The sequence below is a fragment of the Cucumis melo genome, chromosome 1, assembly GCF_025177605.1.
Source record: "Cucumis melo cultivar AY chromosome 1, USDA_Cmelo_AY_1.0, whole genome shotgun sequence".
Classification (NCBI taxonomy): Eukaryota; Viridiplantae; Streptophyta; class Magnoliopsida; order Cucurbitales; family Cucurbitaceae; genus Cucumis; species Cucumis melo.
The window spans coordinates 17,111,336-17,136,984 of NC_066857.1; the positions used below are offsets into that span (position 1 = coordinate 17,111,336).

General features: G+C 30.9%; 2 protein-coding genes and 1 pseudogene across 14 annotated transcripts; 1 reads left to right on the forward strand and 2 right to left on the reverse strand.

Moving 5' to 3' along the window:
* Nucleotides 1-11,225: 11,225 nt before the first annotated feature.
* Nucleotides 11,226-14,356, reverse strand: LOC103490336 (protein BASIC PENTACYSTEINE4-like). Of its 9 annotated transcripts, none has more exons than XM_008449811.3 (5): nt 14,147-14,356; nt 13,902-13,949; nt 13,375-13,482; nt 12,528-12,702; nt 11,226-12,433 (listed from the first exon to the last, which is right to left on the reverse strand). In XM_008449811.3, the coding sequence occupies exons 4-5, from the start codon at nt 12,594-12,596 to the stop codon at nt 11,561-11,563; spliced, it is 942 nt and encodes a 313-aa protein (XP_008448033.1). In that variant the 5' UTR covers nt 12,597-12,702; nt 13,375-13,482; nt 13,902-13,949; nt 14,147-14,356; the 3' UTR covers nt 11,226-11,560. The 9 variants fall into 9 exon arrangements, with proteins under 9 accessions (XP_008448033.1, XP_008448035.1, XP_050946604.1 ...); XM_008449813.3 differs by having other exon boundaries at nt 12,528-12,697; nt 14,147-14,337; XM_051090647.1 differs by lacking the exon at nt 13,902-13,949 and having other exon boundaries at nt 12,528-12,697; nt 14,147-14,337.
* Nucleotides 14,357-16,669: 2,313 nt separating this feature from the next.
* On the forward strand, nt 16,670-19,902 carry LOC103490337 (polyprenol reductase 2-like; annotated as a pseudogene).
* A 1,553-nt stretch (nt 19,903-21,455) lies between these two features.
* Nucleotides 21,456-25,294, reverse strand: LOC103490340 (NADP-dependent D-sorbitol-6-phosphate dehydrogenase-like). 5 transcript variants are annotated; one of them, XM_051090673.1, is made up of 8 exons: nt 24,601-24,965; nt 23,844-23,938; nt 23,237-23,354; nt 23,008-23,140; nt 22,228-22,447; nt 21,889-22,122; nt 21,743-21,778; nt 21,456-21,515 (listed from the first exon to the last, which is right to left on the reverse strand). In XM_051090673.1, the coding sequence occupies exons 1-6, from the start codon at nt 24,731-24,733 to the stop codon at nt 21,892-21,894; spliced, it is 930 nt and encodes a 309-aa protein (XP_050946630.1). In that variant the 5' UTR covers nt 24,734-24,965; the 3' UTR covers nt 21,456-21,515; nt 21,743-21,778; nt 21,889-21,891. The 5 variants fall into 5 exon arrangements, with proteins under 5 accessions (XP_050946630.1, XP_050946628.1, XP_050946631.1 ...); XM_051090671.1 differs by lacking the exon at nt 21,456-21,515 and adding an exon at nt 21,558-21,660; XM_051090674.1 differs by lacking the exon at nt 21,456-21,515 and adding an exon at nt 21,558-21,663.
* Nucleotides 25,295-25,649: the final 355 nt, after the last annotated feature.

The following is a 25,649-nucleotide window of genomic DNA, read 5'->3' on the forward strand; positions in this document are numbered from 1 at the left end:
CCGATGAAGAAATGAAAGTCAACTAGAAAGATTCTCGTAAAATGTGAAGAAAAAAAAATACCAAAACTCAAATAACATATTGTTTAAAAAATATTTAAATTTTGTTTTTGGCCCTACACATACTTCTATGCAAATAACAACTTCTGTCTACTTATAAAAAGTATAAATTTAGTACTTATAATTCTATCGGCAACTTTTAATAAATAACATCTTCATCTCTTTATTATAAAATTATAAGTATCAATTTTTAAAACATACCCACGAATCTAATTGTATAAAAATTGAAGTGTGAATAAGTCATTACAAATTATAAAACAAAATAACTTAATGTTATTTGTTGAAGTTGAACTCAATTACTACGTCTATGAAAATTTGACCATAAGTACTTTCTTAATTTTAAAAATAAATATTTTTTATAATATGAAAGTTATAATATTTTAGTTTTGATGTTTGTATGATTTGAATCGGTTAAATAAATAATATTATTTTCATGAAAATATAATATGCGATTATGTTTGTTAAATTTAGAGTGAAACCGTTAAAATATACAAAATTAATAAAAGTCAACAATAAACTAACCGGGAATAATAAAGTTAAAATTTATCAAAAATACGATAATAAAGTTTAAAAGCATGGAGACTAAAATATAATAAATTTGAAAAAATCTCAAATAAAGAAAAGTTTTCATAAGTGTGTAGAGTTAATTATATTTTTTAATTTTTTAAAAAATAAAAAATATAATAACATAGCTTTTTATTATTATTTAACCCATTTGAATGAGAATTAAATTGTGATGATCATATGTATGAAAGACTTAAAATTAGACAAATGAAAACATAGGAAGAAAAATAGAAAGAAATTATAAATACAAAGACTAGAAAGAAAGAAGATGTTAAATTATGATAATTGGCAAAATAGAGAGACTCGTGTTATTTTGTTTCAGCATAACTTACAAATATAAACTTAGGCGGCTCACAAACAAATGATATGTTAATCCTCATGCATGATCAAAGGTGATTATTGGTTAGTCCCCTAAAGCTTAATTTGGATGCCTTTGTCATCTTTGATCATTGGGGATTTTGATGATGCAATACATCATAGGAACTCAAATGGGGTAGGCTATATGGTTAGACTTTTCATGTTTTGAAATCGATCCATGATAAGTTTGTTATCTAACTTATCCAATAAATCTTTCTCAATATAAGCTATAAGACAATCATTCATCCATTGATCTCCCATTCGATTGCGCAGTTGAGTCTTCACAATATTCATAGCAGAAAATGTTCTCTCTATAGTAGCTGTTGCAACCGGTAAAATCAACCCCAATGTGAGCAACCGATAAACTAATTGGTAGACCCTTATCTCTTTTCGTAACGACCATTTTTACTGCAAAATCATCAACGCTTTTTAGTTCAACAAACTCTGAATGCATATCAATAATATAATTTTGAAGTTGATCCTCAAGCATAGAGAGTTCAATAGTTGAAAAGTCTCTTGGATAAAACTGACATGGATGATTCCAATAAATCATTCAATCACATGACCTTCATCCACATATCGTATTACAACTGACATCCGCTCCTTTAAAGATATATCTTTGATTCGTCTATCAAGATATAGAAAATTATTTGTCACTCACGTCTCTTATAACTATATTAACAATTTCTGTTGCAATGCAGTTTACTATATCTTTTTGAATATCAGGTGCAATCAATTTCAAATTATTTGGAGCATTTTTCAAAGTCGCAGTTTCAATATCCTTGTTATGGTTGCACAACAATCGCAATAGTTCAAGAAAGTTACCTTGATTCTTGAGGATTGGAAAGATATTTGATATTTAGGGAAAGAAAATTAATGATGTTTGGAATAAAATATATTTTGTGACAATTTAGGAAAAATTTTGATATTTAGGAAATAAAATTATTGATATTTGAAATAAAAATGATTACAATTTGTAGGATTTGAATCTATAACTTAAAGAGTTACAAAATGAGTACACAGTAACTATACCAAAGCCAAAATTTTGAAGAAAAAAAAACATTGTTTAATATATATTATAGTCTGAAACTTTAAAGTTAATATTAAAATACAAAAATTGATAATGTGAGGGGGGCACCTTCCCCTGGTGACCCCTTAATAAATCCGTCCCTGAATCGTTAAGATAGTCCTTAAAATCTTTGTCCAAGACTCACTATTCCATGCTGGTTTGACCCATTGTAAAAAGGGTCCATTATCTTTTTCTCTCCTTTTATATTCTTCTAGAATGTTTTTGTTATGTGAGGAATTGTTCAATGTGTATGAGTGTAGGGGCAAGATTTTTCATCCCTTTTTTTTATATATATTTGAGGATTATTATATTCAATATCAAAATATAATCAAAATTCAGGGTTTTCTCTTGCATTTATCCTCTCTCTCCATAACTATTGATATTCTAAATGAACTTCTTTAACAACAAAACTTCAGTCGATTGTAAATGAAAGTGGAACTCTCTTCGACCACAACTTCTTTCAAATTTTCTTTCTAGTCCTAAAATTGGTTGAAGTTTGATTGTGTATAGTATAACTTTTAAGTTGTAGTCATGGCTAAGGACAACATGTACCATTGGAATATGGATTGAGGAATGAAGCTATTTGAGGGGGTTTTCTAGTATTTGTCTCTTTTTTTTTTTCTTCACTAAAAAATTACATTATAAAAGGAAAATTTTAAAAAAGAAAGTATATTATTGAAACCCTTTATATATTTATATTATCCTCATAGTTACCTTATAAAGTTTGCATTTGATTTTCTTTTTTATAATTATGGTAATAAAATTATATATTTAGCATAAATATAATTGGATCACTCATCACAAAATCCCATAGTATTCACATGCTATTGATTTAATAAAATTGAATTTGAGGTATGTATAACTTGAAATATGTGATATGTCAATATAAGACTTTCTTGTGACAAAAATAATTAAATATATAAACACTAGTTCAATTATTCAAAACAAATTATAGGAGAGAACTAATTTTAAGAAAATTGGGTTATTTTGTAATCAAATAGAGTCAAACCTCTATCCAAATTCCAAAATCCAGTGAGCGGCTAAACATTAACCAAAAAATATATATAATTTATTAGCAAACTTTCCTAAATATAACAAACTACTTAAATATTTACGGTCGGTAATAAAACTCATAAGTTTAGCTATTTTTTAAATATTTCAGATTTTTTTTTTATTATTCTCTATGATTTTTTATTGTCTTCCTCCTCTACCCAAATTCTATTTCTTTTTTTAAACAGATAATGTATAAAGAATCTTTAAAAAATTGGTTAGACATTTAAATTAGACTAACCAAAATTAAAAGATCGTGTATAAAGAATATTGAAAAAAAATCATTTATACCAAATTTTGAAAAAAAAAAATCGTTTAGATTTGGCGCGTTTAGGGAAATATGATCGTGTATAAAAAAATTCGTTAGATTTGGCTGTCAAATCTAAACGATCGTTGCAAATCTAAACGATCGTGTAAGCAGATCTAAACGATCGCATACCAAATTTTGAAAAAAAAAATTTAGATTTGAAACACCAAATCTAAACTATAGCCAAATCTAAACGATCTCGTACCCAATTAATTAAACGATCGTATACCAAATCGTGTTACCAAATATATTACGCGCATTGTTGACAAGACATTTTTGGTATTTTACACAGTAAGCCTCTAGGCTTTTTCCATTTTCAGAATTGTTTTATACAATGTAAATACTTTGCCGTTTTTTTATATTTTTGAAAAGATCCCTAATTTATTTATGGATTTTTTTAAAATATAAAAAATCGACAAAATACTTATAAAACAATTTCGAAAACGGAAAAATTTCATAGGCCCTTAATGAAAAAGATAAAAAATATCTCAATCAATGCACGATTAATCAGACACACGCACACGTGTAATTTTTCTTTTAAACAATCATGATACGCGATCATTAAATCATTAATAAATGATACACGATCACATACCAAATCTAAATGATCTTGGTTCAAAATCATGTACTAAAATCTTTCATATTTAGTACACGATCTTGTACCAATATCATTTAAATTAGTACACAATCATTTAGACATTCGTGTACCAAGATCTTCTATATTTAGTACATGAATCAAATGACACTTTGAAAAAGGATAATACAAGTTTGATGATTGATTGAAAACAAAGATAATAATAGCAGAAGTATAATTAAAAAATTTTGTACAATAATAATAATGATTTTAAAAAATATAAAAAAAAATCGAATAAGAGAAGACAAAAGATGGAAGGAGAATGAGGAGATCAAAGTCGAGTGAAATTAAAAAGCAGTAAAAATAAACTTGAAATATTTAGAAAAATTGGGTCTTTTCAAAAATATAAAAAAACGACAAAATATTTTCTATAGAACAATTCCAAAAATGAAAAAAGTCCAGAGGCTCACCGTGTAAAATACAAAAAATGTCCCTCAACCACACCGTCAATAACGCGAATGTAATATATTTACGATTTATATGCGATCGTTTAGATATGATTCAATATATACGCGATCGTTTAGATATGATTTAATATATACGCGATCGTTTAAATATGGCTACAAGGCGATCGTTTAGATATGGTTCAATATATACGCGATCGTTTAGAAATGATTATAATTTATATGTGATTGTTTAGATATGACTACAATTTATCTTTTCAATTTCATCATTTAATTTTATTACAAGGTCGGGGGACCCAAATCTAAATGATTTTTTTTTTTAAATTTGGTACATGATTTTTTTAATTCTTTTGCTAGTCGGTCGAAGAAAGACGAAAAGTAGAAAGACAATGGAAAGAAATCGAAACGAAAAAAAGAGAAAAAGAAGAAAAACGGTAGAAAGATTAAACGACGTAAATAAGGAATTGAAAAATAAGAAAGATAATGGAAAGAAATCGCAAAAAAGAAAAAGAGGAAAAAAGAAAGACGAAATCGCAGGGAAAGAACGAATAAGACGAAATGGAGGAGGAAGACGAATCGTGAGTAAGAAAAAAGATAGAAGGGCAAATCTAAAATATTTAAAAAATAAGTAACTTTATGGTATTTGTTACACGGGTCGTAAATAGTTTGATTCTTTGTTACACTTACGATAGTTCCCTAGAAAAAAAATAACATAAATATTTTGGTATTAACAATTTATTTATTTATTAAAAAAACAAAACAATAATGAATCGTTTTATAAAAGAAAGAAAGGAAAAATTCCTTCTAGCAAAGGGTACGCGATGCTCTCCACGTGGTAAGACTATGCACCGTCGATTTCACTATCACGTGGAGCGGAAGCTATTGGACTATAAGAGGGTGTTGATAGGAGACTTGTAGACGTGGCAAGCTCTAAGTGGTCAGAGGGAAGAAAAATGGAAAGACACTTTTCTTTTCTCAAAGAAAAAAAAAGAATAAATCCATACCCTTTTTTACCGATTTAAATCTTTTAACTAATAATTTTGTTAATTTTAATTCTAAACTTTGTTATTATATCAATTTTAACCTCAAACTAATAATTATATTAATTTATATCATAAACTTTTACAAACGTACCAATTTAGATCAAACTTCATAATATGAAAGTTTGAGGATTAAACTGATACATTTATAAAAGCTTAAGATTTAAATTTATATAACTTTTAGTTTGAAGATACTCTAAAATTTAGGATTTAAATTGATACAATTTCAAAGTTAAAAGAATTAATATTGATAAATTGATTTTAATAATTATTGTTAAGAGGGTTTTTAAAAAGTAAAACAATTGGCAAATTATTTATATTCCATATAGAACAAATGGAAATGAAGTATATATATTTTGAAAAATGTTTTATATTTTTTTTATAATTTTTCTATTAAAATAAAAAGAAAAAAGAAAAAAGAGCTTATCCACTCACATTGAAGTCATTGTCTAAAGACTCAATAAAGGCTAATGGGTTATAGAATTATAATAAGGGAGGGCCCATTAATGTTTGACAATAAATGTCTCCTTTTTGTCATTTTCCCAACATATATTTCATAATCCAATTCATCCTTTTTATTATTATTATTATTATTTATTCTACTTCAAATATCAACATCTTTCTGTTTCTTTCAACCTTCTAATTTTTCATGTCTACTTCACCCATTTCTTCAATATACACACATCAAATCTTCAATTTCTTGCAATAGATCATTTATTAGAGTTGAGTTTTTTTAAACTCTTCCTCCAGTGTTGTGTGGTATATTATATTTAGATCCACTTGTTAAGTACTGAAAAAAATGTTTTTCTAATCAAATTTAGATTTTGTATTTAAGTTTGACCATTTGAAAGTGATTGCAATTGTAAAACATAGAAGAAGAAGAGAGACTATCATTAGGTTTAGAGGTATCAATAAAAGAAGCTAATCTTCTTTGAATGCTAACAAAAAAATATGTTGTCTTTGACTATATACATATTTATAGTTTACAAAAAGCCAACGAGTTAGTATACTTCATGTCCAAATCAATAATATTTGAATTGATTATCAACATCACGCCAAAAATAGATTCTTTCAAACAAATGTTGGAATTGGGTTTTACCATACGAATGGATTGTTGTTATTTATCGACAACAAAATTTATTTTACACTTATTGTTAAAAGAAACGTAGTATGTTTGTAGTCTTCTTCAGTACGAAATTGTAGGATAAGGAATCAAACTTTAGTCTAGTAGAAGAAGATGTTATACTAACTAATATCGGGTTAAGTTTATTTTGGCTGACACATAAAATATGCATTATCATCTTAACCAACTATATATGTAAAATTGAATGGTTAATGTAGAACTCCACTTTAAATTTATATGGCCTATGAACCATATGTGTTAAAAATACTAAGCAAACACATACCCTAATTATACAATATCTAAAAAGTTATGACCAAACAATTTCAAGGACTTAATTTCTAATTTTTAACCTTATAAATTCATGGATTTGTTAGACACAAATATAATGGTTTTCTCTTATAGAATGTAGGTTTGATTTTTTGTCTCTTATCACACCGTAAATGATATTTTGGAGGAATATAATTCAAGATCTAGTAAATTATTCTTTTAAATAATTTGATTTGATTGGCAAAGCGCCATAGCTCAATTGATATGTAGAATTTGATCGTTTTGAGTCGGTTTTGTTGACCAAAGTTAAAAGAAGTTGAATATGTATAGATTGTTTTAATCCACCACCAATTTATCAAAATAAATTCCCACAACAAAATTGACTAATAAGTTATATATATATATATATAGAGGTTAATTCTAAAAAGAATGCAGTTGTTTATAAAATTTACAAAAAAGGGATCATTAGCAAATTTATTTTAAAAATAATACGTAGAAAGTAAATAAATGACAAAAATAAGGTGTAATGGAAAATATTACCACAAATAGAGGAGGAAGGAACTCGTGGACATGGTTCACGATTTTTGAAACTCGTGAATCAGATCCACAATTTCTACATAGAATTTATAAATTTCGTTACCTAAAATGCTACCAACATAGTAATTAAAAAAAATGGTAAATTGAACCCACAATCTAAGATGTGATAGTTACCATGTTGATACCAAAAAAACCCATAAGATCACAATGACAACTTTAAAATTTATAAGGTAACAAAATTTATAAATTCTATCATAAATCAGATCAATTCCATGGTTTTTTGGAATAGTGGCAAGATTCATAACTTTGATACCTATTTCTGTCCAATCCTTTTATTTGCACTATTTTTGTGGTTATTTGTTAAAATAATACTATTTTTTTAAAAAAAGAAATTTATATATATTCTGTATTAACCGAAAATTATTGCTCAGATTGATGAAATTAGGTAGTTTTTGGTCTATTTCATAAGTTCTTTCTCAGTTTTGACTTCCATTCAAATTTAAATCAAATTTAGCCTTTTCAACCTCAACTATACAAACTCAAATCTAATTAAAATTAAAATGGTTAAGTCAAACATTTTTAAATTGATGGTTTGAAGGCTGAATTATGTATATATGAGACAAATTGGAGGGTTGAACAACTTGTTTGTTGAATGTGATCCAGTGATGTGAAATTAAGAACAAACTCTATACTATGATTTCTCTTCGAGATTAACACAACACTCTTTTTTAACGTGTACGATGCACTCGATGCAAATGAAACCTCCACTAAGAATTGTATTAAGAAAAAAGTAAAATCCGAATGTATAATCAATTAAAATGAATGAATGTTTATCTCTTTCATTAACCAAATACACATAAGCCAAAACGTGTAAAAATAAGAGGTATCACTTTGAACATTTTTTTTAAGTCGAAAAAAAAAAAAAAAAAACTTGTAAATCTATGTTTTAAAATAGCTTGTAAACCTTCCAATTTAGGATAAAAATAAAAAAGTTAATCCTTAGTTAAAAATTCGATTCTTTTTTATACGAATTTTGAAGTGAAAAAGAAAGGGTTGGAAAGAAAGAAAAGGAGAATTGTGTTTGAATGTTAAATAAAAAGGGCAGAAATGGGCGGCAATCATGGCTATGGGGTTGGGAAAAGTGTGTGAGAGAGTTAATTAGGACAATTATCAAAGGAATTCAAATAATATATACATAAATCTATTTGAAAGAGAAAAAGATGAAGGTTTTGTTGTATTCACTATTGATCCACGGAGGAATTTAGGGAAAATTCCGCATTTTATGGCTCCCAAACTTGCATGATTATTTGTCACTATCTTCCCTCCAATCAAATTAATTCAATTCCTCTTTTATCCACATCTTTCCAAATCAAATTAGGGTTTAGTACTTAGAATATCACAATTCAAACCCACGAGGAAACATTTTAATTCCTTTTTTTTTTTTCTTGTTTAGTATAATTTGGTTCGAGAGATTTGAATCATAAATCTCTTGATGTTCACGCACATATTTTATATATCTTGATTTAGTTATGTCCGCTTTAAAATATTTTGGTTGTAAAAAGTTTTTAGTAAGAAGAATATTGAGTTGTATTTTTTTTTTGTTTAGTACAATGAAGAGGAATGTGAAGATTTTGAACTTTCAATGTTGATAGATAACATACGTTGAACTAGGGTCGCTTCGATTGACAAAATTTGGATGATGGATGTGAGAAAGAAATGGACAACTTGAATTTTCTCTAAATATTGTTTCCTTCCATTTTAGGATCTTTATGGAAGAGATGCAATATCAATCATTGACTTAAATAAATATTTGAAAAATTATAGCAAACAGCACAATTTAGAAAATAAACTAACAATATAGTACAAGTATTGGTAAAAATAGCATACATCGACTAGTCGACTAGTAAATTTTTTCTAAAATATCAAATCTACCCATCAATGGCCATCATTGTTATAAGCTATTATATTAATGATAACAACTTATAGCACATTTCTCAAATTGAGCCATCACCAATAGCATATATCAGTAACAACTTATAGCAACTATAAATTGCTATCACTAATACCTACTATCCGTGATATTTTCCAATTTGAGAAAATTGGGAAGAAACACTCGTAATGGTGACAAATAGAAAATTATCATTAATAGTAGCTATCGGTGATAATAATTGATAGCACAATTGATAGCAATTATCAATGATAACAACCGATATAAGTTATTTATATTAGTTGTAGCTTTTAATTTGAGCAACTCGGGAAGAAACGTCCAAAATGGTGGTTGTACTTGAATATTTTATCCTTGTACTATATATTATATTAGTTTTAGCTTATATACCATTTATGCACGTGGTCCTAAAGGTTTCCTTTCAATTTTTCGTTTCTTTCGGTTTAAGAGATGGTTATAAATATAACAATTAGTTCCAAAATATTAACTATATAGCAACATTTAAAAAAATTGTAAAAATAGCAAAATCTATCAAAGTTTATTAACATTGATAGAGCATGTTGCAAAATATTAGTTCATGACTTTGCTATATATTTGTAATTTTTGTTAGATGTGACTATATATTTAAGTATTATTCACACTACCGTTGGTTTTTGAACATTCTAATTGTGGGCCTCTAAGTGATTGAAAACGGGCCTTGACAAGAGATTAGGCCGAGTCTTGATTGACCCAACTAAAACTTGATCAGATTTTTGGATTATATTTTGTTCACCAAAATTTTTACATTTGGTTTTGAAGGGATATTAAATTAAAACTTTGTAGAAAGTTTAATTCTAAGAAAGTTTGTTTTATTTCAACAATAATTAACCTGACTTTTCATTTTAAAGGTAGAAGATTTGATTTTCCGAGAATTTGTTGTACTGGACAAAAGAACAAGAGAAAAATTTTAGTAATCTAAACTTAGAGCAGTGAGCACAAACTTCATTGTTACAAAGAGACGAGAAAGAACACACTAATCTACTTACTTTTTCAAAAGCAATTTCAAAATGGTTACGACCATTTTTTCCAATCGTATTCAAAATCTCTCTAAAATATACTATTCAAAATCAATTTCATTGGTACAACAATTGGGTTTAAAATTATAAAACTAAAACATTCAGGGGTATTTAGCCCACCAATTTTATAGGTTGGTTTAAAACTAATTCCTCTTTTTGTTTGGACATTTATCAATAAACTTCCATCTCACAACTCTATACCAAACACAAACTTTTTTCAACTCCAAAACATTAACTTCATATTTTATAAGTCAACTCAATGCCCAGAGACCATCTAAATTCATTGTGAATTATTTAAAACATGTTTAATATATTACTTTTAAATTTAAGAAAAAGTGATTTTAACTATTTGAAAAGTTTTTCAAACAAGGCCTAAGAAACATCTGTCGGAGAATGGCAAGAAATACCAACCTCGGCTTAACTCAAGTTCAAGTATTCTTCACTCGTTAAAATTGTAACTCAAAATTAAGAAATTTTGAGGGGCCTAGGTGGCTCAGCCTACTGATGTCAACAAAGAACTTGAATTCTTGCTTCACGAGAATATGCAATAATTTGAGAAATGGCGCAATTGGAACAAAGTTGGAGAAGGAAAAAACAAGCTGAAGCTTCTTAATCCATTTTGGCTGCAAAAGAGTTCGAGAGGGAGGATCTGCACTACCAGCAAGACGACCAAAATTATCGAATAATTTAGCACTCAAATCACGCAACAACTATTTCAACATCTACTCTTCTTGTCTTCCCTGCTCAAGGCTCGATCCATCGAAATCTGTTTTCTCAATGAGACGGATACAACAGATGAACAGATGGTACCTCCAATACAACAATCAAATAAAATCAGCTTCATTCTTGATTCTACATTCTACAGTTTTCTCTGAAATTCTAATGGGGGAATTTGGCAATGGGAAAACAGAAATTTGCACAAAAGACTGCCGAATTCTTATGGCCATACTCTACAAACATATCCCCAATCTACGGTGGTCCATTCAGGTTCAATCTTAATCACAATGCCTAAACCAATAAAAGGGAAGAGCTCTACCTAATGTAGAATCACTCCAGTTGAGGCATGTTAACTACTGAAACATTAAAGCTGCGATCGAGACGACCCAAGGACCTCTGCAAAATGTTCTACTCCTCTTGAAGTTACTTCCTAGCTACCTGATTGTTATGTAGCGATTTGTACCGTGTCTTGCCCAGTGGTCCTTAAGATCCACTGGTACTGACAGATCATGACCTGCTGCTGCTAGCCGACTAAGCAATTTTGTAAAAACACTTCCACTCATTTTCCGCCCACCCATTCGAGCATGGCGTTTATTTTCCAAATGTGGAAGTGGATACATGGACATATGGGTGGTACAACACGACGATTGCCAACCCCCATTTCCCCATTTGTAGCACTGTCTTGCAAACCCAGTACAGGAACAAATTGGTGCTGGCATAGAAGAATCATCAAAACTTACAAGATTCAAACCCACGTCCTGACCATCCCAATCAGTTCTGTATTTTGTACCATCAGTGGCAGCGTGTCTATTCAAATCTTCGCCAACCTTCTTCCTTGGCGGCTTTGATGTCTTTGATGAAACTAACTTGTTATCCTTCGCTCGCTTTCCCTGCTGAGACTTAACAGCTTCAGAAGCTATAACTGTAATTGGAAAGGCATCAGTTATATGCACGTCTTTTGTACCATAGGAAGTTTCCGATATGTTCGGCATATGATTAGATAAATGGTGTAATCGCTTTGTTTTGCGTTGTACCCCACCACCAAGAGGGAAGTTAGAAGCATTATCACGAATTTCAAGAGCAGCAAGGGCATTGTCCCTTTCCATCAATGCAGAATCACGCTGTACAAGTGCCTCATCACGCTGCCGGAGAGCCTCATCTCGTGCAGCCAATGCATCCTTCTTCTCAGATAGTGCTAAATTCCGTTCCCGAATAGCAGCATCTCGCTCGGCTATAATGGACATGATCTTCTTATTCATGACCAAGGCATTTGGTTCCTTTACATGATTTGGGGGCACCATATTCCACTGCATACATCATTTCCAATTCATTCAATTAATCAGGACATTTTAATTGAATGCATTAAAGATTAAGAAGACAACAAAAGAATAGGCAAATTACTGGTGAGGGACTCCCTCGGAAATAATCTAGTTTGTGCCTCCCGTTTTCATGTTGACGGCCATCATCCATAGTCCCAAAAAATAACGACCAAGGCGAATGGATTCAGAATGCTGGTTGGAGTTCGATTCAAAATTTTTTCACTATCAACTAACCTTCCAAATCATAATCATCTACTCTGATTTTACATGAAATTGAAAACATCAGCAAGATTTAGATAATGGGAAGCATCAACAAGGCTTAACAGGAAAGATAGAAACTATGTGAAATAAAACCTCGACAACTAAGAATGAGTGGTAATTCAAAGTCACAAAAGTTTAAAAGAAAACTTAAACCTACAATAATTAACCTAAACTGGAAGGAGACTATCCTTTGGTCAATATACCGACATGATAGAACTACAGTAAAATCATAAAGAAGACTGGAATCACCCCACACTATGATGAATTCTTTCAGCTGCATCAAGCAAATAATTAAAAATGATAAGTCTCTTTCATTGACAAAGATAAGGTTATAAGTTTTGGATAACAGGAGGTACCAGCACGGTCACATCCAACATATCTTGGGGATCAATTCAAACACTTATTATCAAGAGCAAAGAGAAAAAGAGCCTAACAATACTATGAATGTCCAAATAATGGACACAAACTAAAATAGGAGACGAACATTCGAATTTGCAATTAATCAAAATCAAGCTTTCATAAATCTTTAATGGTTCTCATTGGATTGCTCTTTCAAAGATAAAGCATAAGCAGAAGCCTGGTTTGGCAATTTGAGTCTCTTTAAAACTATGTTAGGAGTATGTAGATTCTTCCATTTCAGCTTAAGTTTAATGAAAGCTGGTCATTACCATCCACCGAAAAAATTTTAAGGTCATATTCCGAAGCAGCATTTTACTTATAACATCAAGGGATAATCAACTTCACTTATTCAAGTCTATACCAATTTCTTCACAGCTCTGAACACAAGACAAAAACAAAACGGCATAAATTAAAATAAAAAACAACAGTCAGACTCGTAACCATTATTTAGTCATCTTTACCTTACAAATACATAAATAAACAACCTTTTACCAAACATAGAAACAATACTCATAAATAAAAGTCCAACCAACACTAAGTCCACAACAATTTCCTCAGAACTCTAGACACAAAACATATAACACAAGCTAAACAAATAATAACAAAAAATGTTAAAAACCTTACAAAGTATAGAGTGATGACATTGACACTCACATTCACACACACACACACACACACAAACACACACATATGTTTATCACTATTTCCTTGGCATCAAACATACAAAGACAGTAAAATTTACAACAAAAAAGTGTTAAAACAGCAGTTGATTCAAAAGAAAAGGAATAAACCATACCGAAAAAAAAAAAAAAAGGAGCAGCAGCCCAATCTCCTCGAACAAAACCTAAAAGGAGGGGAAAAAACATAAAAGGAAGAAGAACAAAGAAAGAATGGAGGAAAAGGAATATAGAGGAGGTAGGAGTGAGAAAAGGATAGGATTTAGGAGGAGGAGGAGAAAGAAATTTGAAAAGGGAGAGGGGGAAAAAAGGAGAATGATGAGAGGAAAGAGAGGAAGTTGAAATGGAGGAAAGAAAAACTTACAACAACAGATGCAATGGAGAAGAAGGAATGTTGAGCTGAGAAGAATTTGGAAGAGATTTGGTGAAGATTTGATAGAGTCGGAGATTGAAGAGAGAACTGAGGGAAGGAATGGTGGTGTGTAGTAAGCCTGCTTCCTTCCTTCCTTCGTCTTCTTCGTTTTGATGTGTATTCTCATCCGAAAACGACCCCGTTGGCTTCCAATTCCTTACGACATCGTTTTGTAAGGAAAAATATTTCTTTTCTTTTCTTTTTTTCTTTTAAACTGGATTAAAAGTCTAACCCCCTAAAACGCGTTTTTTCTTTGCCGTTTTGAAGTTTGTTTTCGCCCCTCGTTTTCTTTTTTCTTTTTTTTTTTCCTTCCTTTCTTTTTCCTAAATTATTATTATTAAATTAACAAAAAAAAAAAAAAAAAAGTTGATGAGAATGAAAATATTATATTTTAATTTTAATAAAATGTTTGGATCCCATAGATTTTGCTATGAAAAATTATAGAAGCGAAATTTTTCAAAAGAAAAAAAACTTAAATTAATAATAAATAAATACTGTTAGGAGGTTAAAAAACCTACAGAAAGCTAAACAAGTAAGATATACAAGTCTCCTCACAAGTAGCACAAGAGGAGCAAAAGCATGCAACCTAAAAGAATCTATGTCATCTTCTTTAGAGAAGGAAGAAGAGATTTATCAAAACTAACTCCAATCTTTCTAACGTCGCCGTCATAAGACGATGATTCATTCCATTGGTTGATCTCAACCATTAGGCAAAATATATAATTTGAGCAAACCTCAAACAATGGGACAATCTCCTCGACCAATCTACTAAACTTAGACAAATCACACCCCTCACGATTTGTAATGTTTGTAAGGTTGATGTAATCGATTTTTTTTCCAATCAATTGGGTCATAAAGTAATTAACTACTAGTCCAATGAGGAAACTTCGACAAGTCCTTATTCACAATAATGATTTTGAGATTATCGATGTATTGTCTCTCCACCACCTTCTTTGCAACTTGCAAAGATCAAAGTCCCACCGAAGTGGTGGATGATCTAGTTTATCTATGCACACCATTTTGTTCATATCACAAAACATGCAAATTTAGATTGTAGAATCTCTTCTTATATGGATTCTACAAACGGGATTCTACAAACACTTTTACTCTTCGAGGCTTTAGTTCGTTCACAATGCATAGATCAAAGCAAGAAGTTTAGAGAAGAAGTTCAACTCACATGACTTGAAACTATGGAACCGTCGCTTACTATATTTATATATAGTAGGACAAAACTTAAGGTTTCCTTCCCATTTTAAGAAAAATATAATTAGATTTTCTTTATCTTTTAAGTAATAGAACTCCTGCATGCCACATGGTGTCACCACATACAACCTACTAAGTACAAGCTACAAAAAAGGGAGAAAAACTTGGCCTAAGTCTTCGACTTTAAGGTCAAGATAAGTCATTGTGTTGCACTCTCTTTTTTGACATCAATAAAAAATAAAATGGGCAAGCCGATTCTTTGCCTCAGTTTCTAAGAGCAAGTCGCTCCAATTGGGTGCAGCAACCCAATTGCTTTGCTCACTCTTCGTTGACATCTCTCATGAGTTCTTTTTATGTTTGTCTCAGATCTATTTGGGACGAGACAACTTTTCTTGTTTTACCCTTACATTTGACTTCTTCATAAGTCTAAAGTTACCCACAACACCTAGAATTAATAACGTTGTTTGAAAGATCAAAATGAAACATGTCTTGCTTTTTAAAATTTAATTATTTTTCTATTTTGAGAAAAAATTATGCTAACAAAACATCCCACTTGCAAATTTGAGTCTCTTACTCACGCTTTTTTTCTCGCCACTTTTGAAAAAACAAAGCCATAAATCCAACCTACAAAAACATAGAAGGATACATCTAAAACAAAAGTTCAAGTTATATCCAAAACCCACACTTTGACGAACTCTCTCATTCTTTAATGGTTAGGCCATGACCTCTTTGATGAAAACATGGTTGGTAACCACCTTTGTAGGAACAACTAAAAAAAGTGGAGAAAAAAAAAACTATCATAATGAAAGGCAAAAAAGAAAAAGAAAAAACGAAGATAATGTCACTAAGCAAAATGTCAAAATTGGAAAAAGCTATTTTTAGCTTTTTATTCTTTTTCCTATACAATTATCCCACAAAAATATAAATATGTCTTTTTTCTTTTTCTTTTTCTTTTTATGATTATCTAATTATTTTTATTGCACTATAAACATCAGTCACCGTGACAGTGGAAACCGTCGAAACACTTGTGGAACCGGCGACATTCTTAGCATCGGTACTTGTATTTTCCCTAAGAAATTCTCTCGATCACGCCTAGAATCTTTCAAAATGACGATTCATACTTCCTTTTATCCTGTTAAACTTCCCCTAATTCGTCTTTCTCTTCCCCCAATCTAATTCTATTCGCTTTTACTTTCATTTCAGACGAACAATCGCTTCATTCCTACAAAATACTGTAAAAATCAAGTTTATTGAACCTAATCTTTTGGCGAAATGGAGCTGGGAATTGTTTGGCTTCTCAGAGCTGCTTGGGTTGCAGGAATTTTGCCTATAATTGTAGTATTCTTACCCTTCCCTAGATTGGATTGGTTTTGTGGAATTCTATTAGGGATTTGCGAAGAGAGGGAAGATCTTGAAATCGTCTTCTCAAGTAAGTGATCGAATTCTCAATTGTCGATTTACTTGAATATATTTATCCTCTGAGCATGATTTGAATATCTGTTTGGTGATTGAGAAAATTGAATGGCAGTGAAGAGTGTTGTAAAGCTTTTGAATTAGGATTTGTATTGTGGGTATTTGATGAATTGATTCTATGTATTTTGCCTTTTTTTCTTCAATGATCACTTTCACTTTTAAGAAGAGAATTGAAAATTTTAACCATATGTTGGATTTTTTTTCTTCATGTATATAAAATTTTCAAGTTAAGAAAAGAATGAACGAATGCAACGAGGAATAAAAAAACATGTAGGTAGGCATGAAATCTATGAAAGGATCTATAAATGTATGCAAGTAAAGTTGAAAATTTGGTCCATACCGTTTGAAGAAAGTTAGAAATTAGAATTTAGTCCCGATAGTATATAGTTATAGTTTAGTTTTTATGATTCGATAAAGTTCTCATAAATAGTCCCTATCGAACTATAAGGGATTTTTTGTGAGGTTTTATTACTGACATTTAAAACCATAGTTAGATTAAATTCTAAATTTCTTAGAAGTCAAAATCATTAAGGACCAAATTTCTAATTTAACCAAATATCTATTGTTCCTTTCCTCTGGTGACCCCACCAAAAAACACTATGGGAGCAATTTCAATCTATATAATGACTAGACCCTACACTTAAGACTTAGTCTCACTTTACAAAGTTTTCATTATTTCATTAACATTGGATTTTGATCCAATCTAGTGTTGGTACTGATATTGAAGAGGGACAAGGAAGTAGGTCAACTAGATAGGATGTGGGAGGAGGATATACCAAATATTTGATAAGGTTTTAAACCATTACATCATGTTAGATGTTTGTTTGTGAGTATCTGACATAAACTTATTTGAACCAAAACCGAAAGTACCATGACACTAGCGAAATTTCTTGAAATTTTAGAGCATAACTAACACAACCATCTAAACTTAGAAATTAAATATGCTCTTATCTACCTATATTTTTTAATTTCAGAAATTCACTATACCTCAAAAAATCTTCTACCACTTCTATGTGTTGGCTATTATCTGGACAACTTTGTTGCTAGGAACAACTTGGATTTATGCATATGTATCAACCCCAAAAATCTCAGATCCATTTAACTTTCCTGCCATTACCGGAGTTGACTGGAGGTTTGAGTTTGTTTCCATGGCAAAATTCTCATTCATCTCGGAGGGAACATGGATTCTTGGTCTGGAAAGCGGTTTTTCTGCTTTTATTAATGGAAGTTCAAGTCCTGAGACATCTTTATGAAACAATATACGTTTTCAACTACAGTCCCTCGGCTCGAATGCACATCTTTGGATATTTAACTGGCTTGTTGTAAGTACCACTTTGAAGCTTTCTTTAGTTGACTTGTTGCAATATATATTCACTGGTTTTAGTATTGCTAGTTTTTTTTTTTTGTACTTTTGGCCTTGTTTTAATATGTTGTTGAAAGACTTAAGTGCTAGAATCAAGACTATTTGCTTCTCTGGATGGAAAATACTCTCCGGGCCAATTTGAATTTGAATTTTTTAGATTAATTTGTATTTATTTCGTTTTTCATATGTAAGGATGTAGTATGATTCATTCTTCTAGGCTCTAGTTTTTGCATGGATGATTGGTATTTTGGGGATTCATTGTTCTTTGTTGTAGTTCAATCCTGACGACTAGAGGCTTGTTATGTTGATCTCTATTATTTTCTTTGATTAGTTTCTATACAGCAGCTCCTTTATCACTTTGTAGCAATTGTATTCTAGAAGTGTATCACTTTGCCGCAAGTGGGCTAGCCCAATTTATTGTTCAAAGAAAAAGGCATATGCATGATGTTGAAATTAGCCCGTTGGATGCTATGATTCCTCTATCAAATTTAGGGTGGCGTCAATGGATTGGTGCAACTTTATTCTTTTGAGGTTGGATTCATCAGCATCGTTGCCATCAGATTCTGGTGCAGTAAACATCTTCAATCATAAATTTTTTATTTCATATCTTAACTATAGACCTTGATAGTTCACTATCCTCTCTTATCCTTCATAATCAACAAATTCTTCAACAATACAAAAGTGTTTTGGACTTAAAATAACAGAACTTTTAATGCTCGAATGTGTTCAAAACAAATTTCAAATCAAATACTAGATTCACTTGACTGATACGCAGTGAGTTTAATTTGTTTAGGGCTCACTGCGGGTAGTAGAGAACAATCTGAAGAATATAGAATTCCTCATGGTGATTGGTTTGAAGTCGTGTCTTCTCCACACTATCTTGCCGAGATTGTATGTTTCTCCCTCATGAACTTGCAATGGACCAACTGCTGGTTTTCTTATCACTAACCCTTACCCATTCCTGATGGCTTTGACTCTCTTCATTTTTCCTTTGAAAGGTTATATATAGTGGACTTGTGGTTGCAAGTTGGAGGAGAAGATTTGACAACCTGGCTACTTTTTAGATCTGTGGTAAGAGTCTTATTTATTAAGAAAATTAAATTACATTTTCGAACTCCGTATCCAAATGTGGAACTAAAGATGGAGAAAGGTGAATAATCTTCTGTTGGGTGCTTGCAGGTGGTAAATTTGGCCTTCGCAGCAGCAGAAACTCATAGGTGGTATTTTCGTAAATTTGATGATTATGCGGGAAATCAATTTGCTATTATACCATATGTATATTGAGCTATGTGACATTTTCAAGAACCCTTGCTCAAGTACTTTGTGTGTCATTGTAATTAGGTTGCTTATTGTAAATTCTATAAGGTAATGACAATGATGCTGTGTAGAGTTTATGCATTACACTGGAGTGAAAGCTCTCAGTTATTAATAAGTTGCTCATGGAAACAGAAGAAATTGATAATTAAGTTCTCTAACCTGTTTGGATCTTTAAGTGTAAAATTGAGAAAATAATGGGTTGGTTTGATTTTGATGGACCTGGTCGGATGGTTGGTTTGCAAAAATGGGAGCTCAATTGGTCATGTTATTGGTTAGAGGTTCAAATCTTTCATCTTTGTCCTCTCAGTATTACTTTTGGTTGATAAAATTAACTATGAGTCTACCTCTTCATCTCTATCTGCTACATGTGCACATTTTTAAAGCAATTTTGTGATTGATTTTAAAAAATTTCTAAAACACACTTTGAATAATAAAAAACCAATTATACAACAAAGACTAAAAACATGTTTGAAATGATTTTGAGCCTTAAATTTGTTTTCAAGCAAGCTATTGAAAGAAGATGGCTGTTGTCAAACTGGACTAAAACAGTAAAAACTGTTATGTTCACAAGTTCAACTGTACCAACTGTTCAGTTGACCAGCTTTATAAAACCTATAGAAATAGTATGTTGTGTTGTTGGTATTCAAATCTCCTTTTCCTTATTTGTTGGATTTATTGTGTTCATTTTTGTTTTTTTTTTCTTGTTACATGTTTTTCAAGTTGCTACCTTCTTGCAAACAATGTGTATCAAGTAGCAAGTAACCATAATTAAAAACAAAAATGGAAAAGAAATATTGAAAATTAAGGAGAAATGTTACAAAACTTGCTCATTATTTAGATCCAGTTTCTAATTGTTCCATTTTTAACTTTTGGTTTTTAAAAGAGAAATTATTGTAGTGGACGACAGTTTAGGAATTTGCAAACATTTCACACAATTTTACATTTTATAAATATGACAGAAAAAAAAAAAAAAAACATATCTGACTCATTAAAAACAACATGATGCACTTGATATACTACTCAATACACATAATGCACACATATATACACAAATGTTAAAAACGACAAAATATCAAAAGCCTTTTATTTAATGGCAATTAAATAGGGTAAATAAAACAATTTGACATTCTTTTTAAGTAAGTTGATCTTTATCAACTTTAGGCTAAAAGTCATTACACTTTTAAGAGACATTTAGAGTAAGAGGTGAGTTATTATAATCTTACGTCATTACAGTCGGATTATAATAGTTTGTATTTTAAGGGTAGATTATTTTAGTTTGGGTTATAATAGTATGTGTTTGTGGTTTACATTTTTATTTTTCTTTTTCTAATCATTTAACGAAAATTCAAAATCTTTTACCATAAATCCAAATATTTAGTAATTCAAGTGTGTATCAAATATAAATCCAATGTGTATCAAAGTGGATATTAATAATGGTATATTGAGTCCATATCAAAGTGTATCCCATGAGGTAAGTTTTTTTTTTTTTTTTGCCATTTATACAAAATTAAATATGTTTAGACTATGGACCTAATTTTTAAACTTATTTTACCAGATGTGGAACAAACCATTTTTAAAAACAAAAACAAAAAAGTTAAAACTTTTTCTTTTCAATTTTTGGCTTTGTTTTTAAAACATTTCTAGGATGTAGCCAAAAAACCTTGAAAGCCAACAAATAAAAGTGAGAATCAAAAGGCTTCAATTTTTTTTCTTAAAAAAAATAAAACCAAATGATTACCAAATGAGACTTTAGGAGTCTAATTTCTACAATTATAATAAATTTAAGGGTAAAATTGCAACTGCCATACATGAGGGCAGTTTTTCCAATTTTTGCTTAAAAAGAATTAAAAACAGCCCACACACTACTAACAAAAGGCATCAAATGTGCTAGAAAATTTTCAGATATGAAGAAAGAGATGACTAACCAATTTGGAGACCAACATTGTTTTTCCATACACAAGGGATCTTCATTTACAGAAATGAACACAAGCAAAAAAGACAAACCAATTAGCAGCGTCAAACACCAGAATCCTTGCATTATTTTTCCCGGTGAAAAATCTCTCCCAGATTACCCATTTTGTAAAAATGAACAACGACAAGATAAAAACAACTGCTGAGAAAAGAAAAAGATAAAGAAAACTGTTTATGTTTATTCGATGACAGAAAACAAACGAGAATGTAAGCAAACTGACCTAAAGAAACCGGCTTCTCAGTGGAAGAATTTTTTACTGCTTTTTAGGGAACACAAGACAGAGGAAACAGTTCAAAAGTTTATTATCCATTTCAACAACAGAGAGCATTTAAGAACCGATTATAAGATAAGAGTTTTATGCACTACCTCCTAAGCATATAAGTCTATGCCCCAGAACCTGGCAGGTTGGTTTGTTCGATATTTCCTGTCGATTCCGTTGATCAGATCCATATCCTCTTTCACAATCTGAAAATCGAAGACTTGGAAATTCTCTTCCAATCTCTCAGGTTTTGACGTTTTTGGTATCACGACGGTGTTCCTTTGGATGGCCCACCTCAGCGCAATTTGAGCAGCACTCTTCCCATATTTCTTGGCAAGTTCCTGACAAGAAAAAGGGCCAAATATGAATTGCCTGCAAAATCGAATACTTTAAACAACAAACGTATTGATCTCAGTTGTTCGTGAAAGAAGAAAAATCTAACTTACTTGAAGAACTGGATCTTCAAGACAAGAAACTGTACCAAACCATTCGTTGTTAGCAGCAGCACCCCCTAAAGGAGTATGAGCTGTGACACAAATTCCATGCTTTTGACAAAATTTGACGAGAGATTCTCTTTGAAAGTAAGGATGCGTTTCAATTTGGTTCACAGCAGGCTTCACTTTTGAATAAGCTAAACAGTCTCTGGTTAAAAATATGTCGTAATTGCTGCAAGGAATTATTCCATGAGAAAATAATGTTCAATTGTTGCAAAATTGTGCTTCCAACGTATTCATGTCATCAGGGTTTCAACATGTGATTCATAATCAAGCAAAGAATTTTATTGTTTAGTTCTAATATTTCAAAATTGCTTCTGATAGAAAATGCATGGATTATGGTATAGACAGATCAAATAAATCATAGAAAGTACATATGTGGTAATAGCTGTTCATGGTAGCTGGTAAAAAGTTTATGAGAAAATATCAGTAGTTAATTTACAAATCTAGTTCGACCTAGAACATTAGGATTTTTTTTTAGAATTCAAAGATCCATTAGATACAACATTAATTAGATACAATTTAAATTTAAATTTAATAGATTAATTAGTTTTTAGGACTTTCAATTATCAAGAACTTATTGGATACAAAATTGTAAGTTTCTAGACATATGACTCGATTTGAAAGCATAGAGATCAAATAGGCACGAGCGTCAAAGTTCAAGGACTAAACTTGCAATTTAACTTACATGCAGTTAAAAGTTAGTGTGAGGTAATATCAAAGTTACAACACCTGATTCCAATGCTCCGAACTAAACCACTAGAAACTAGATCTTCCATGGCATGCCAAGTGGTTTCTAAAGATATGGTCGTATCAATGTCCAATATCCCATCTTCAGCCAATTCACTGCTAGTATTGCCGACTCCTTCAAATAATAGGATTTAAAAAAAGAAAAAAGGAAAATGAAAATTTATTTGATGAACAATCATGAGAAAAGGGAGATATTTACAATGAATAGAACCTGTATGCTTTATGGCAACTGGGAAGTGCACCAAGTATAGATCCAAATATTCCAATTGAAGCTTCTCTAAGCTGTCCTTGCAAGCCCCAAGAACATGTCCGTGGTCTGAATTCCAGAGCTGCCATTGTCATGAAAGCCAACAACGATGGTTTAGATGGTTTAAACTTGACTCAGAGATTACTTTGTTGGCTCCATTGGTAACCATTTGGTTTTTAGTTTATTAAATTTAAGCCTATAAACACCCCTTTCATCACTAAATTACTTACTCCTTATCTACTTTCTAAAAATGTCTTTTTAAAAATATAAAGCCAAATTTTTAAACATTTGTTCTTGTTTTTTGGAATTTAACTAATAACTCAACTCTTCAACTTAAGAAAGATGAAAACCATGGTAAGAAATTGAGAGGTAACACATGGGACATGGGAACTAAATGTTTCTTTTAGAAGCATTTTTAAAATTTTCAATCTCTATCCGTTGTGAAAATTATAATTGGCTAAAAGTAATTCTTGTCCTCAAAAATCATACAAACTCATCCTGAAGCTCCCAACTGTATGAACATAAAGAAGGATTCAAATACAGAGAAATAAGAATTCAAAATCAAACTCACTTTTGTGGTAATGAAAAGTTCTTCCCTCTTAACAAGTCCACTCTTAAAAGCTTCTGCTAACGCCTCCCCAACCTCAGCTTCATTTTTGTAATCAGCTGCAAGAATACAACAAAATCTCTATTACAAAACTATGTCACTCAAGTTTTCTTCAGACAAGTATTCCCAACACATTAATACTTTAAAGTGACCACTATTGAAAGTTGACCAACAATTATAATTGCCAGATATGACTGGGAGTGCTTGATCTTGATGTCTATTCTTTAATTAAAAATGCTTCAGAATAAGAAGTCAACCTTTTCTTTAAAGAAAAAAAGTAATACAAAAAGTACCAAACATAAATCCATATATTCAAACCATACTCAACCTTTAGACTAAGCGATTAAATTCAAAGTTTGAATATATAAGAATTGAAAAAAGCTGAATAATCCACTTGTTTTTTTCGAAGTCCTCAGACTCAACGAACATTTAAATCGGAATTAATTGTCTGTAACTGTAAGTACTCCAAAATCAGGTATCAAACATTTTGACACTCAATCCCTCCTACAAGACAACCTAACTCAAGAAAAAAAAAATGGACCCAGAATCGGAGACATTCCATGATTTCGACTTGATTTCTAAGTTATACACAAGGAAAATCAAATTAAACCAAATCCAGTCTCATGGAAGAAAAGATGATAATATCAAAAGAGAAGGAATTAAAAAGCAAGAGAAACTGAGAAATGAAGGAGAAATGGAATGAAGCACGAGAAGAGGGTACCGGCGCAGTCAAAATGGCGATAACCAATCTTAATGGCGTTGATAATGAGGTCTCTGACTTGTTGCTTCTCCATACGCCAAACTCCAAGCCCGATCACTGGCATCTTGAACCCACTGTTAAGAGTTATCGCCATTTTTTTTTTATCGGAGCTTTGTTCTTTCAATCAATTCAATGGGTTCTTCCGGTTCCACAAAAGCTGAGCTCTCTTGTTTGTGATTTTTGTGATTTTAAGCTCTTCTTTTAAGATTTTTTTACGCCGGCTTCAGCTACCACACAAAACGACATCGTATGTAATTATTCGATTGATGGTTTGGGGTTAATTGAAAAAATACGGTAGTTTTAGGCAGAAGAGGGAGGCAATTTTGGAAACATATTTTTCTTGAAAGAAAGAGATTCATAAACAATAAATCAAAGGTAACTTAAAAGAATTTTTTTAAAAAAAATTTTTAATTCATTTTTCTAAAATATTTTCAAAACAAGTAGATTTGAGTAGCTTCTATACACTTTAGTTTTTTTTTTCAAAATAATTTATTTTTTAAAGTCTATTTAACTAGAGGAGGATAAGAATCGATCTACAAACTAGAAGCAAAAGAGCTTAAAGCATAGACATATACTCTTACCATTTCTAAAAACATGAGAAAAGGCGGCCTATTTCAAGCTAGTGGATCACTTCATCATAATAATTTTCATAAGGTGAGTGAGTAAAATTTAATGAGAGAACCATATTAATAACTTAGAGGGCATCAAATTCCAACCAAACATCTAAGAAAATTGGCAAAAGTAGTACACTTTTAGTTTTACATTTCAAAAGTAGCACACTTTCAAAAACTCGTAAATTTATTTTTTTTCAATCAATTTTGGCCAACCTCGACACTTGGGATTCTTCTCAAATTTTAAATAATTGTTTCAACACAATTTCTCGGTCTATCTCGGTCAAGCTCGACACCGAATTTAGGTTATGTTTTTAAATTTCAAAATAAAGAGTAATCTCAAATGACCAAAGTATCCTTGGAAGCATGAACGTTTGATATTCGTAAAACCCAAACCAT